At 48.6% G+C, this 13,654-nt stretch overlaps 1 protein-coding gene across 1 annotated transcript in view; it reads left to right on the forward strand.

Moving 5' to 3' along the window:
- The window catches only part of PSMD1 (proteasome 26S subunit, non-ATPase 1), a gene marked incomplete at its 5' end in the record, with an annotated part of 138,199 nt that overhangs the window by 31,125 nt on the left and 93,420 nt on the right, over nucleotides 1–13,654 (forward strand). The window contains 6 exons of the mRNA XM_083364856.1: nucleotides 1,128–1,216; nucleotides 2,368–2,446; nucleotides 4,569–4,742; nucleotides 6,837–6,948; nucleotides 10,562–10,758; nucleotides 12,193–12,288. Coding sequence (XP_083220982.1) covers nucleotides 1,128–1,216; nucleotides 2,368–2,446; nucleotides 4,569–4,742; nucleotides 6,837–6,948; nucleotides 10,562–10,758; nucleotides 12,193–12,288 — 747 coding nt within the window. The remainder of the gene's footprint in view (nucleotides 1–1,127; nucleotides 1,217–2,367; nucleotides 2,447–4,568; nucleotides 4,743–6,836; nucleotides 6,949–10,561; nucleotides 10,759–12,192; nucleotides 12,289–13,654) is intronic.

The following is a 13,654-nucleotide window of genomic DNA, read 5'->3' on the forward strand; positions in this document are numbered from 1 at the left end:
TCTTAGCCATCCAGGTTATAGTTATGCCCCAGGTGCTTTTTCACGAGGCAGCTGGACTTCTTTTTCTTTGAAGATGTGTCGTGGTTTCGATTAATGAGAAAGATCAAAGAACTCTGCATGATTGTTTATTCCATAAAAGTCTGTAACAATGAGAACGGAGCATCGGCACTCATGGATGGATGCCAGAATCTGAATTCTCCTCCCCTTAACCCATCATATCATACCGAATCTCCCTCCTTTAATTACCCGTCATGAATCACATTCACCAATTAGTTTAACGCAGGAAGTTTCACTTCCCTTCTGAAGTGCGCTCTTATCTTCTCAAAACATCCAGGTTGAATTCCTCCCGCGCTTTAGTGATTCAAAGCCAAACAGTTAAAGCAAAAGGCTGCCTCTTATATTGTCAGTGCAAAAACATGTCAATATTTGCAGCGTTGACAAGACGTTTCGCTTCTCATCCCAGAAGCTTTTTCAGCTCTGACTGGAGAGTGGGGAGTTGAAGGATTTTATACTCCTTGCAGACAGCTGGTCATTTGCATTTTTTTAGAGAGCCGTTGAGGCCAGCGGGAGGTCGTCTGTGTCAAAATTGAACAGCCCTCCCTCAACATCTATCTCCGGTCTACAACAGAGTCCTTTCAGCGGTTCCAGGAAGGCTCCACACCCATTTGCACTACTCAGGTGACCCTGAGGACACAGATAAACCTCCAAGTGGCCTCAACGACCTTCTAAAAGGATGCAAATGACCAGCTGTCTAAAAGGAGTATAAATCCTTTCACTCCACACTCCAGTCAGAGCTGAAGGAGCTTCTGGGAGGGGAAGCGAAACGTCTTCAAAGAAAAAGCAAGGATGTCCAGTTGCCTCCTGAGAAAAAAGCCCCTTTGGGCTATGATACTGTGCAGTAATGGAAACAGACCGTTTTTAGCCCATTCACAGGGAAATCCTGAATTTACAGTTTTCAAAATGAAGGATGTCTCCAAAATTCCCACCATTTTCTCTTTTTTTGAAATCCCTTCGTTCATCTTCCCAAGATTCAAGACAGAGCCAGCCCTGCACCACAAATGATATTTTGCCAGCCTCCTTGGCGTCCTTTGTGTTGTTCTGACCTTCTGCACTCCTCTTTTCTCCAGGATGCGGTGCGGAATTCTGTGTGTCATACCGCCACAGTCATTGCAAACTCCTTCATGCATTGTGGAACAACCAGCGACCAGTTCCTCAGGTAACAACCACACAGCGGGGCAGAATAATGTCTCTTTGACCGATGAGCAATAGGCTGGCGGGGAAGGAAGTGTGCACTTTGCACGCGGACTAGGACCAGCCTTGCCGGGAACTTCTGTAGGGTGCACGGGTCAGATCAGCCTGTATACACTCATACAGTTGCCTGACTCAGGGCAGCCCTGATGCTTGGATAAGACTTTTAGCACAATTTTGCATTCGGACTCTTTGCTGTGTGTTGTACAGGATTCCAGCCACTAGCAAGAGGTTGGTTGCATCTTGCTTTGCGTTTTGATCGTTGAGTAGTTCAGAGCCAAAAAACGAGCGAAGCCAAAGAGATAAATTGAGGTCCCTTTGGCCTCAGTTGTAACAGCAATAGCACTTCGACCGGGGGGGGGGAGGTGGGTGTTGTCAAACTCACCACGTCACGTGACGTGACGTATCGTGACTTTTTCCCCATTGCCAGAGCTGTCGGCGCGGTTTCGGCGTGATGCATCTGGCCTGTGGGCTGGCAGATTGACACCCCTGACTTAGACTTATGTACCGCTTCCCAGTGCTTTACAGCCCTCTCTGAGCAGTTGGCAGAGTCAGCCTCTTGCCTCCCCCAACAATCTGGCTCCTCTTTTTACTGACCTTGGAAGGACGGAAGGCTGAGTCACCTTGAACCCTGTCAGGATCGAACTGCTGGCAGTGGGCAGAGTCAACTGGCAATGCTGCATCCTGACCATTGTGCCACCACAGAAGAGAGGGAGGAGAGGGAGGGATGGACGGACAGACGGATGATTCCCCCCCCCAACAATCTGGATCCTCATTTTACCGACCTGGGAAGGACGGAAGGCTGAGTCAACCTTGAGCCGGTCAGGATCGAACTGCTGGCAGTGGGCAGAATCAGCCGGCAATGTTGCATCCTGACCATTGTGCCACCACAGAAGAGAGGGAGGAGAGGGAGGGATGGATGGACGGACGGACAGACGGATGATGCCCCCTCCAACAATCTGGGTCCTCATTTTACTGACCTGGGAAGGACGGAAGGCTGAGTCAACCTTGAGCCGGTCAGGTTTGAACTCCTGGCAGTGGGCAGAGTCAGCCTGCTGTGCTACATTCTTAACCACTGCTTAAGCAACCCGGATTTAATTTTCCATCTTCTTTCTGCAGAGATAATTTGGAATGGCTTGCAAGGGCTACCAACTGGGCCAAGTTTACCGCTACGGCCAGCCTTGGTGTCATTCATAAGGTAATAAGACCATTTTGTTGTTGTTGTTGTTGTTACACTGGATTTGATTTTTTTTTCATCCTCTCTGGTCCCCTCACTGATCATGAATGATTGACGTCCCCTGTCTCCAGATTGCAATTCTGACTTACTTTTCAGACAAAGGATGAGCCGAGTTATTAGGCGGACAGCTTTCTCACATGACACATAATTAGGGTATCGTACACTTTGGGTTCCTGGCACACCCCTTCCTAATTTTTTTAAAAAAATCCCATTTATACCCCGCCCTTCTCCGAAGACTCAGGGCGGCTTACAATCTAAGAAGCACAAATCAATGTGCTTAGCAATAGCCTTCATTCTATATATATGCCTGCTTATTAGGGCTTCACCCCCCCAAGCGGCATTTTTACAAAGTCAGCTTAATTGCCCCCAACAATCTGGGTCCTCATTTTACCGACCTCGGAAGGATGGAAGGCTGAGTCAACCTTGAGCCTGGTGGGACTCGAACCTGCACTAATTGCAGGCAGCTGGTGTTACTTAAGGAGGCATTAGCCCACTGCTCCACCAAGGCTCTTTGGGAACTTAACATATACATACATATCGTGGGAAGAAATTTTTACATGTCCACGCGCGAGTACATTTATATCTCATCCCGGGAGAACAAAAGACAAAAGTTTTGAACAGGCCAGATGTGATTTGTTAGGAGAAAGCATGTGGTTACAGGGTGTAAGCCGGGGGTCTTCAAACTTGGCTCTTTTATGACTTGGGGACTCCAACTCCCAGAATTCCTCAGCCAGGAACACTGGCTAAGGAATTCTGGGAGTTGAAGCTTGCAAGTCATAAAAGGGGCCATAGTTCCTCCACGCTGGCTGAGGAATTCTGGGAGTTGAAGTCCGCAAGTCATGAAGGGGCCATAGTTCCACCACGCTGGCTGAGGAATTCTGGGAGTTGAAGTCCGCAAGTCATGAAGGGGCCATAGTTCCCCCACGCTGGCTGAGGAATTCTGGGAGTTGAAGTCCGCAAGTCATGAAGGGGCCATAGTTCCCCCACGGTGGCTGAGGAATTCTGGGAGTTGAAGTCCGCAAGTCATGAAGGGGCCATAGTTCCCCCACGCTGGCTGAGGAATTCTGGGAGTTGAAGTCCACAAGTCATGAAGGGGCCATAGTTCCTCCACGCTGGCTGAGGAATTCTGGGAGTGGAAGTCCGCAAGTCATGAAGGGGCCATAGTTCCCCCACGCTGGCTGAGGAATTCTGGGAGTTGAAGTCCGCAAGTCATGAAGGGGCCATAGTTCCCCCACGGTGGCTGAGGAATTCTGGGAGTTGAAGTCCGCAAGTCATGAAGGGGCCATAGTTTCCCCACGGTGGCTGAGGAATTCTGGGAGTTGAAGTCTGCAAGTCATGAAGGGGCTAACTTTGAAGACCCCTGGTGTGAGCATTTAAAGAGGATCCTCCACTTATAACAGAAATGGTACCTTTAATACATTCCTTTTTCTCCCAAGAGTTCAGCTTAGTTAACTAAACAACGCAAAAGGCCTGAACAGTGTTAATTTACAGGTAGTCCTTGACTTATGACCACAAGTGAGCCCCAGATTTCTGTTAAGTGAGACATTTGTTAAGCGAGTGGATACTCTCTTGCTGTCGCTGTTACGTGAATCTCTGTGTTTGACACGTTCATAAGACGGTTGTTAAGTGGATCTGGCTTCCCCATTGATTGTCAAATGGTCGCAAAAGGGGAATTGTATGACCTTGGGACACCCCAACGATCACAAGTGCGAGTCAGTGGCCAAGTGTCCGAATTTGGACCACACGATCGTGGGGATGAGACCAAGGCCGTAAGGGCGACAAACGGTCCTAAGGCCATTTTTTTTCCCCCAGTGCCGTCGTTACGTTGAAAGGTCACTCAACGAAGCGTTGTAACTCGAGGACTATGTATGCATTTAAACTGGCGTAACGGCTTCCTGGATTTCTAAAGTTGCCCAATTGGAGGGGTGGGGGTGGGAAAATTCCTCTCTTAAAAGCCCTATCCAGCAAAGTAGCAATTTTCAGGGCAGGAAAAAGAGATTATTTTTATAAAAAAGGTGGTGGGAGGAGATAGAAAGAGGGAGGTTTTTCACTGACCTTCTGTTCTGTTCTGGTGGCTTCCTAGGGTCACGAGAAGGAAGCTCTTCAGCTGATGGCCACGTACCTGCCCAAGGACACGTCTCCGGGCTCTGCCTATCAGGAAGGGGGCGGCCTCTATGCCTTGGGGCTCATCCACGCCAACCATGGAGGCGACATCATTGACTACCTGCTCAACCAGCTGAAGAACGCCAGCAATGACGTACGTGGACCCTCCCTCCCCCCACGCCTAATGCAGGCCGAGCGGGCCCTTAGGCCAGGCCGCGTGGCGTTCCTTGGGCTGCTGAGGCTTGGCCCAAGGCTCTCTTCCCTCATCCTGCAAATGAAAAGCGGGAAACAAAGCTCTGAAATCACAAAACCATTCAGGAGATCTAAGGAGGGCTCCTTGGTGCTCCCCGAGCTGGGTGGTTTTCTTGCAGATGTTTCAGGACTGAACTAGGGAATGTCATCAGTGCTAGAAGGTGAAGGGGAGGGGGGGTTTGCACTGATGAGGTTCCCTAGTTTGGGTCATGAAACGTCTGCAAGAAAACAACCAAGCTCGGGGAGCACCAAGGACCCCACAGTCCTCCTCCTCCTCCTCCTCCCTCTCCCTCCCTCCTCTCACCCCCACCTCCACAAACCCATTCTCTTCCAGCACTGATGATGTTTCCTAGTTTGGGTCATGAAACGTCTGCTAGAAAACAACCAAGCTCAGAGAGCACCAAAACCCCCATAGTTGTTGTCGTCCTCCTCTTTTTTCCTCCTCCTCCTCCTCCTCCTCCTCCTCTTTCCTCCCCCCCTCCCCAAAATCACTCCTTTCTAGCACTGATGATGTTCCCTAGTTTGGGTCATGAAACATCTGCACGAAAAAACCCCACCAAGCTCAAAGAGCATCAGAGACCCCTCATTTCAGCCCTGAGCTACAAATATTCTCCTTTCTTGCTAGAAAATCAAATGCCCAGTGTCACTGTGAACGAAGAAGAGAAGCTCAAAAAGAAAAAAAGGTTGGGGTGGTGTAGCAGCGAAGATGTCGGAACAGAAGGAGGGGACCAAGTTCTCGGGGTGGGTGGGGTGCAGCCACGGAAGCTCTCTGAGGGATCTTGGGCCAGAGCGCTCCCCCTCAGCTCATTAACCTAGGGTGGGATAGTGGGCAAAGTGTTGAAACAGCAGTTGTAATCCCTCTCCAGTCCCAGGAGGACTTTGGGCAGGTCCAACCTATCTTACAGGGTTGTTGTGAAGAAAAATGGCAGGGAAGGTACGCAGCGGTAGTCCCCGGAGCCTGCCTACTAGTGTTGTACGTCGTGACGGTCATGAAACGGGTAACTCGTGTGACTGACTGGCATTTGCAACCTTTCTTTGACGGTTATTAAGCAAAGATGGCAGTCGTAAAACAAGCGCAGCGGTCGTTCAGCAACTCATAATTGGCTGTGGCCCAGTTTTGCTGAAAACCAGATGTCAACATGCAGCTCAAGAATCCAAAGAGAACCCCAGGCTCACTCCGTTTCCAAAAATCTTACCGCTTATTGAATACACCGCGTGGTTATGTCAAAGTAAAACTTAACTCTGAGGTTCCCACACCAATTTGTAGATTTAAGCAGTAATTTTCCCAGCCAGAGCCCCAACCTCTTACGTAATTCATATCAGGTCCACTTTGTTATGGGAACCATCCGCTTCAAATCCACACCCTTTTCTGATGTCCTTGACAAGGCTTCAGGCTCTAATGGTCTTCAGCTGAATCAACGTTTCGTTTCTTCATTTAACCCGCTTGAAAGTAATATCTCTCTCTCCCCCCCCCCCAATCTAAAGGCAAGATGAAACGCAGAGGCGCTTAGCCTCCAAAGTTACATCCTTGACACCAGAAGTAACTTCCACTTTTCAGCAAAACTGTCCTAAAACGTCTGGTTTTTCAGCAAAAAGTGGTTCTGGGGGCCGCCGTAAACACCAGCTGTGTTGCCCAGCGCAAAATTTGTGGTCACAGGATGGGGTGTGTGTCTTGTCTGTCTGTCACAAATTTGAATCCCGAGTAGGTCAGTAAGCAACCTATTGTAAATCGAGGATTGCTTGTATAACATCTTGAGGTCTTAAAAGACAGGAGGGTTTTCACCTAACAGTTTAAAAAAAAAAACAATCCTGTTATTGGATTGGGAGACATCCAGATTTTAAGTCCGTCCACAGAGAAGATTTGAACTTGAACAAGGATTTGAAAAGCGTCTCCTTCAGTTCCCAGATTTGGCTGCCTTCTCTCCAGGACTGGAGCCCAAAGAGTCCTCTTGCTTATTATTACTTTATTTTATTTTATTTTATTTTATTTTTGCAGATTGTTCGGCACGGGGGAAGCCTGGGGCTGGGCTTGGCTGCCATGGGGACAGCACGTCAAGATGTCTATGATCTCTTGAAAACGAACCTGTACCAAGATGATGCAGTGACCGGTCAGTTTCCGGCATCTTAAGAATCTTAAGATTCTTGGTGTTTATGGCCCTGTGTTTTATGACAGTGGTTATTCATAGTAGTCAGAATAGAGCTGGAAGGGACCTTGGAGGTCTTCTAGTCCAGCCCTCTGCTCAAGCAGGAGACCCTATCCCATTTGAGACAAATGCCTGTCCAGTCTTTTCTTAAAAGCCTCCAGTGATGGAGCACCCATGATTTCTGGAGGCAACTTCTGTTCCACTGGTTAATTGTCCTCACTGTTAGGAAGTTTCTCCTTAATTCCAGGTCATTTTGATGCAACACTCAGCCTATGCCAGGGGTAGGCAACCTGGGCTCTCTTATGACTTGTGGAGTTCAACTCCCAGAATTCCTGAGACAGCATGAGGGAAACTTTGGCCCCCTCATGACTTGTGGACTTCAACTCCCAGAATTCCTCAGCCAGCGTGGGGGAACTATGGCCCCTTCATGGCTTGCGGACTTCAACTCCCAGAATTCCTCAGCCAGCGTGGGGGAACTATGGTCCCTTCATGGCTTGCGGACTTCAACTCCCAGAATTCCTCAGCCAGCATGAGGGAACTATGGCCCCTTCATGGCTTGCGGACTTCAACCCCCAGAATTCCTCAGCGTGGGGAAAACTTTGGCCCCTTCACAACGCGTGGACTTCAACTCCCAGAATTCCTCAGCCAGCGTGGGAGAACTATGGCCCCTTCATGGCTTGTGGACTTCAACTCCCAGAATTCCTCAGCGTGGGGAAAACTTTGGCCCCTTCATGACTCGTGGACTTCAACTCCCAGAATTCCTGAGACAGCCACACTGAGGGAAAAGGGAGAGGTTTCTAAGCTGAGCCAGGCTGGCTCAGGAATTCTGGGACTTGAAGTCCACGAGTCATAAGAGAGCCAAGGTTGCCAACCCCTGGCCTATGCAAAGAGTACAGGTTGTTTCGTGCCCGTTCGAAGTTACAACGGCACTAAAAAAAAAAAAAGTGCCTTAGGGCCTGTTTTTTTCACACTTAGCCACTGCAGCATCCCCACGGTCATGTGATCCCCTTCTGGCCACCGACTTGTGTTTATGACGGTTGCGGTGCCCTGTGATCACCTTTTGCAACCTTCCGCAAATGTACCGAAGTCAGGTACATTTAAGAACCCGGTTACTAACTTAACAGCTGCAGTGGTTCACTTCACAGCTGTGGCAGGGAAGGTGGTAAAATGCGGGCAAAACTCACTTAGCCAAAGAAATTTGGGGGGGGGGGTCCGTTGTGATCGTTAAGTCGAGGACTACCTGTATTGTGATAACGGTTGAATTTCCAGCACGGGAAAGCTACTTTTATCAGGCAGAAGGGCATTTTATGAACCCCAAGCCCTTTTGGCTGTCCATTTTCCAGCCCGCATGAGCACATCTTGGAAATTTAAAGTCGGATTTAAATAAGTGCACACCACGCATGCAATGACAATTGCCCTGATTTTATTTTGAAAGCGGCTGCTATTTTGGTGATCAATTTATGTATATCTGCGCGTGAATTCCTATTTTCACAGCCCTGTTGGTTCAGCCCTCCACAACAAACCCAGTTTCTTAATAATAATAATAATAATAATAATAATAATAATAATAATAATAATAATAATAATAATAATAATAAAATAAATAAAAGCTGGAAGGGACCTTGGAGGTCATCTAGTCCAACCCGCTGCTCAGGTAGGAAACCCTGTACCATTCCAGACAAATGGCTGTCCAGTCTCTTCTTAAAAACTTCCAGTGTTGGAGCATCCACAGCTGGAGGCAAGGAGTTCCACTGTTCTAACTGTCAGGAAATTTATTCTTAGTTCTAGCTTGCTTCTCTCTTTGGTTAGTTTTCATCCGTTGCTTCTTGTCTTGCCTTCAGGTGCTTTGGAGAAGAGCTTGACTCCCTTTTCTTTGGGGCAGCCCCTGAGAGATTGGAAACACTGCTATCATGTCACCCCTTGTCCTTCTCTTCATTAAACAAGACATACCCAATTCCAGCAGCCGTTCCTTATACGTTTTAGCCTCCAGTTCCCTGATCCTCTTTGTTGCTCTTCTCTCCACTCTTTCCAGAGTCTCAACATCTTTTTTACATCGTGGTGACCAAAACTGGATGCAGAATTCCAGGTGTGGCCTTACCAAGGCATTAATACTCCTTGCAGAAAGCTGGTCATTTGCCTTCTTTTAGTGAGTCGTTGAAGCCACTTGGTGGTTTATCTGTGTCCTCAGGGTCACCAGAGTGGTGCAAATGGGTGTGGAAACTTCTTGGAACTGTGTGGCAGACTGTACACAGTCCTGTCAGCAGTTCCAAGAAGGCTCCACACCCATTTGCACTATTCAGGTGACCTTGAGGACATAAGAGAAATCTCCAAGTGGCCTCAACCATTCTTTAAAAGAATGCAAATGACCGGCTGTCTGCAAGGAGTATAATTCCTCCCACTCCCCGCCATCCAGTCAGAGCTGAAGAGGCTTCTGGGAGGGGAAGCGAAACGTCTTCAAAGGAAAAACAAGTTGCCTCCTGGAAAAGAAGCACCTTTGGAACTGCTGTAGAGGACATTTAAGAACACACGGTCACTCCCGCTCTCTGCGCTATTTTTAAAATTTATTTACATTTTTCCCACACGCTAAAAGACAAATCTAGGGGAGAAAAGGAGAAAGAGCGGGGGTGGTGGTGGTGGAAATGAAAGAACACAAGAAGTAAACAAAAAAAAAAAGTTTAAGAAATATAATGACTTCCCACCTTCTTTTCAACAGAGAGTTGCACTTTTGTGAGGTCTGCTCCCTGTTAGATATTGTACGTTCCTTCAGCCCTTCATTTTGCCCACCTTTATCTGAACTCACAAGCCGTCGTTTCAATTTTTTCCCCCCTTTCAGCAGAAATTCTGTATGAGGTTTCTAGTCTTTTCAAAAACAAAAAAAAGTTCTATTGGTTTCTCCCCTCCCCCCCCCCTTGAGCAAACAGGTCCATTTTCTCCATTTTTGTGAGTTCTGACTTTTTCTCACTCCATTCCTCCACTGTGGGTACTGCCGTGCTCAAGTCTTTGTAACAGGTAGCAAAGAGGTACTGGAAGAGTCGGATCGCAAGGTTGCCACAGTTGTTTAGGAGAATTAGAGAAGAAAAGCCGGAATTGTGTATGATTTATTTCATTTATCAAAGTTTCTGAGAAGAGATTGGACAACCATTTGTCTGAGATGGTATAGGGTTTCCTGCCTGAGGAGGGGGGTTGGACTAGAAGACCTCTAAGGTCCCTTCCAATCCTTTTATTCGGAGGAGGAGGGAAGAGGAGGGGAAGGGAGAGAAGGGGGCTGGACTAGAAGACCTCCAAGCTCCCTTTTAACTCTTTTCTGTTACTTTAAAACCGTCCTTCTCCCTCACTCAGGGACAGCTGGCTGGGGAATTCTGGGAACTGAAGTCCATACCTCTTCAAACGGGCGGTTCATGACCCACCTGAGAGTCTTTCCGATCAAAGAAGTCATCTGTCTCTTTTTTTTTTCCCAGTATAATTTTGATTAATGATTTTTATTCGCTTGTAGCGTAAAAGACGAAGACGCGTAAGCACAGAATAGGGAACCCTCGCATCGATCTTGATTCCGCTTTCTTTCTTTCCCACCCGCAAGGCGAAGCTGCCGGTCTGGCTCTGGGCCTGGTGATGCTGGGATCGAAAAACGCCCAGGCCATCGAGGACATGGTGGGCTATGCCCAGGAAACCCAGCACGAGAAGATTTTACGGGGCCTGGCAGTTGGCATCGCCCTGGTGATGTACGGGCGGATGGAGGAAGCCGATGCCCTCATAGAGAGCCTCTGCAGAGATAAGGTGAGGGTTTCCCCCCCCCCCTTTCTTAGTGCTTTTTTCTTTTTTTTAGAAAGAAATGCCAATATTTGGCTTTTGAGCATCTATTTCTGGCGGGTGACTAGGGGGGTATGATGAGCCACTTTGGTCCAGTGGTTAAAGCACCAGGCTAGAAAGCAGGAGGCCACGAGTTCAAATCTTTTCCTAGCCAGGAAAGAATGACTTTGGGCCAATCACCAGGAGACAGTGAGTTCTAGTCCTGCTTTAGGCGTGAAAGCTGGCTGGGTGGCTTTGGGCCAGTCCCCGGGAGACGGTGAGTTCTAGTCCCGCCTTAGACATAAAAGCTGGCTGGGTGACTTTGGGCCAATCATCAGGAGACGGTGAGTTCTAGTCCCGCCTTAGACAGGAAAGCAGCTAGGTGACTTTGGGCCAGTCTGTGGGAGATAGTGAGTTCTAGTCCCGCCTTAGGCATGGAAGCCAGCTGGGTGACTTTGGACCAGTCACCAGGAGACGGTGAGTTCTAGTCCTGCCTGAGGCATGAAAGCTGGCTGGGTGACTGGGCCAATCACCAGGAGACGGTGAGTTCTAGTCCCGCCTTAGCCAGGAAAGAAGCTAGGTGACTTTGGGCCAGTCTGCAGGAGATAGTGAGTTCTAGTCCCGCCTTAGGCATGGAAGCCACCTTAGTGACTTTGGACCAGTCACCAGGAGACGGTGAGTTCTAGTCCTGCCTGAGGCATGAAAGCTGGCTGGGTGACTTTGGGCCAATCGCCAGGAGACGGTGAGTTCTAGTCCCGCCTTAAGCAGGAAAGCCAGCTGGGTGACTGGGCCAATCACCAGGAGACGGTGAGTTGTAGTCCCGCCTTAGACAGGAAAGCAGCTAGGTGACTGGGCCAATCGCCAGGAGACGGTGAGTTCTAGTCCCGCCTTAGACAGGAAAGCAGCTGGGTGACTTTGGACCAGTCACCAGGAGACGGTGAGTTCTAGTCCCGCCTTAAGCACGAAAGCTAGCTGGGTGACTTTGGGCCAGTCCCTCCCTGTCAGTCTAGCCCACCTCACAAGGTTGCTGTGGTAGGGAAAATTGGAGAAAACATAAGAAAACAACAGCCTAACCAAGGAATCAACAAGAAGAAAAGAACAATCCCATCAACGCTGACAGGAAAAGCTATTAGTATATAAACAGAGCAGACGCCCCCCCCACTCCCTCTTGCACTGATGATGTTCCCTAGTTGGGTCATGAAACGTCTCCAAGAAAGTTGCCAAGCTCAGAGGGCAGCAAGGACGCCCAAAGCTCAACCCTGAGCTACCAATATTTTCTTTTTATCGGTTTCTAATTAATCTATTAATTCATCCCTACAAAGTCTGTGGGCAAAAACAGTTATCGTGACCCTGAATTTTGCCCTGTTTTTCCTGCAGTGAAATTTATAACACTTTTTTTTCCTCTTCCCCCCCCCCCTCCAGGACCCGATTCTCCGCCGTTCGGGGATGTATACCGTCGCAATGGCTTATTGCGGCTCAGGAAACAACAAAGCCATCAGGCGTCTCTTGCATGTGGCGGTGAGGGCTTTTTACTCTGGAGTAAACCGTAGAAGTTTGAATGAATGAATGAATGAATGTAGTCCTCAACCAACAACAGTTCACTGAGTGACCGTTCGCAGTTGCAACGGCCCTGAAGAAAGTGACTTAGGATTGTTTTTCATGCTTAACGACCGTTGCAGCAGCCCCTCATGGTCACATTTGTCTGAAATGGTATAAGGTTTCCTGCCTGAGCAGGGGGTTGGACTAGATGACCTCCAAGGTACCTTCCAACTTTATTATTATGATTATGATTATTATGATTATTATTACATGATCAAAATTCAGACGCTTGGCAACTGGCATGTACATATGACAGTTGCAGGGAGCCTGCGGTGTCCCCGGGATCACGGGATCCCCTTTTGCGACCTGACAATGGGGAAGCCAGATTCACTTAACAACCATGTTACTAACTTAATAACTGCAATAATACTAATACTACTACTACTACTACTACTACTACTACTACTACTAATAATAATAATAATAATAATAATAGTTGTAAGGGACCTTGGAGGTCATCTAGTCCAACCCCCTGCTCAGGCAGGAAACGCTATACCATTTTAGACAAATGGCTGTCCAGTCTCTTCTTAAAAACTTCCAGTATTGGAGAATTCACCGTTTCTGGAGGCAAGGAGTTCCACCGGTTAATTGTTCCCACTGTCCAGAAATTTCTCCTTAATTCTAGGTTGCTTCTCTCCTTGATTAGTTTCCATCCGTTGCTTCTTGTCCTGCCTTCAGGCGCTTTGGAGAATAGCTTGACTCCCTCTTCTTTGGGGCAGCCCCTGAGATACTGGAAGGCTGCTGTCATGTCCCCCCTGGTCCTTTTCTTCATTAAACTAGATTTTGGGAAATACGGTACTAAACGCGTCTACCGTGTTTTCCCGAAAATGAGACCCGCTCTTCCATTTTTTTTGCCTCCAAAAGAGGCACTAGGTCTTGTGTGTGTGTGTGTGTGTGTGTCTGACTTTAGGACCACCCCAGCCAGGCCTCGCACTCCCCGACACCTGCCGCGCTGCTGCTTGACTTCAGCGGCCACGAGCATCCCGCTGCGAGCAGCGGAAACGGGCCGAAGCGCTGTGCAACCTCCTGGTGCGATGAGCCGCACGGCTTGACCAGTGTCGGGGTGTAGGAGGCCTGGCTGCGGCGGTCCTACCGGTAAGGTAAGCGGGTGCGGGGCGCGTAGGGCAGCTTCACACTCCCCCCCCCTCTACCCCTGCCCTAACTTGATTTTTAGGTGTGCTCCTCACCCCAAAACTAGGGCTTACTTTTGAGGGGGAGCTTATATTAAGCCCATCCCTGAAAATCAAACTGGGGCTTACATTTGGGGAAACGTAGTATCTGGCTG

Source organism: Vipera ursinii (assembly GCF_947247035.1).
Source record: "Vipera ursinii genome assembly, chromosome: 5".
In the NCBI taxonomy this organism is placed as follows: domain Eukaryota; kingdom Metazoa; phylum Chordata; class Lepidosauria; order Squamata; family Viperidae; genus Vipera; species Vipera ursinii.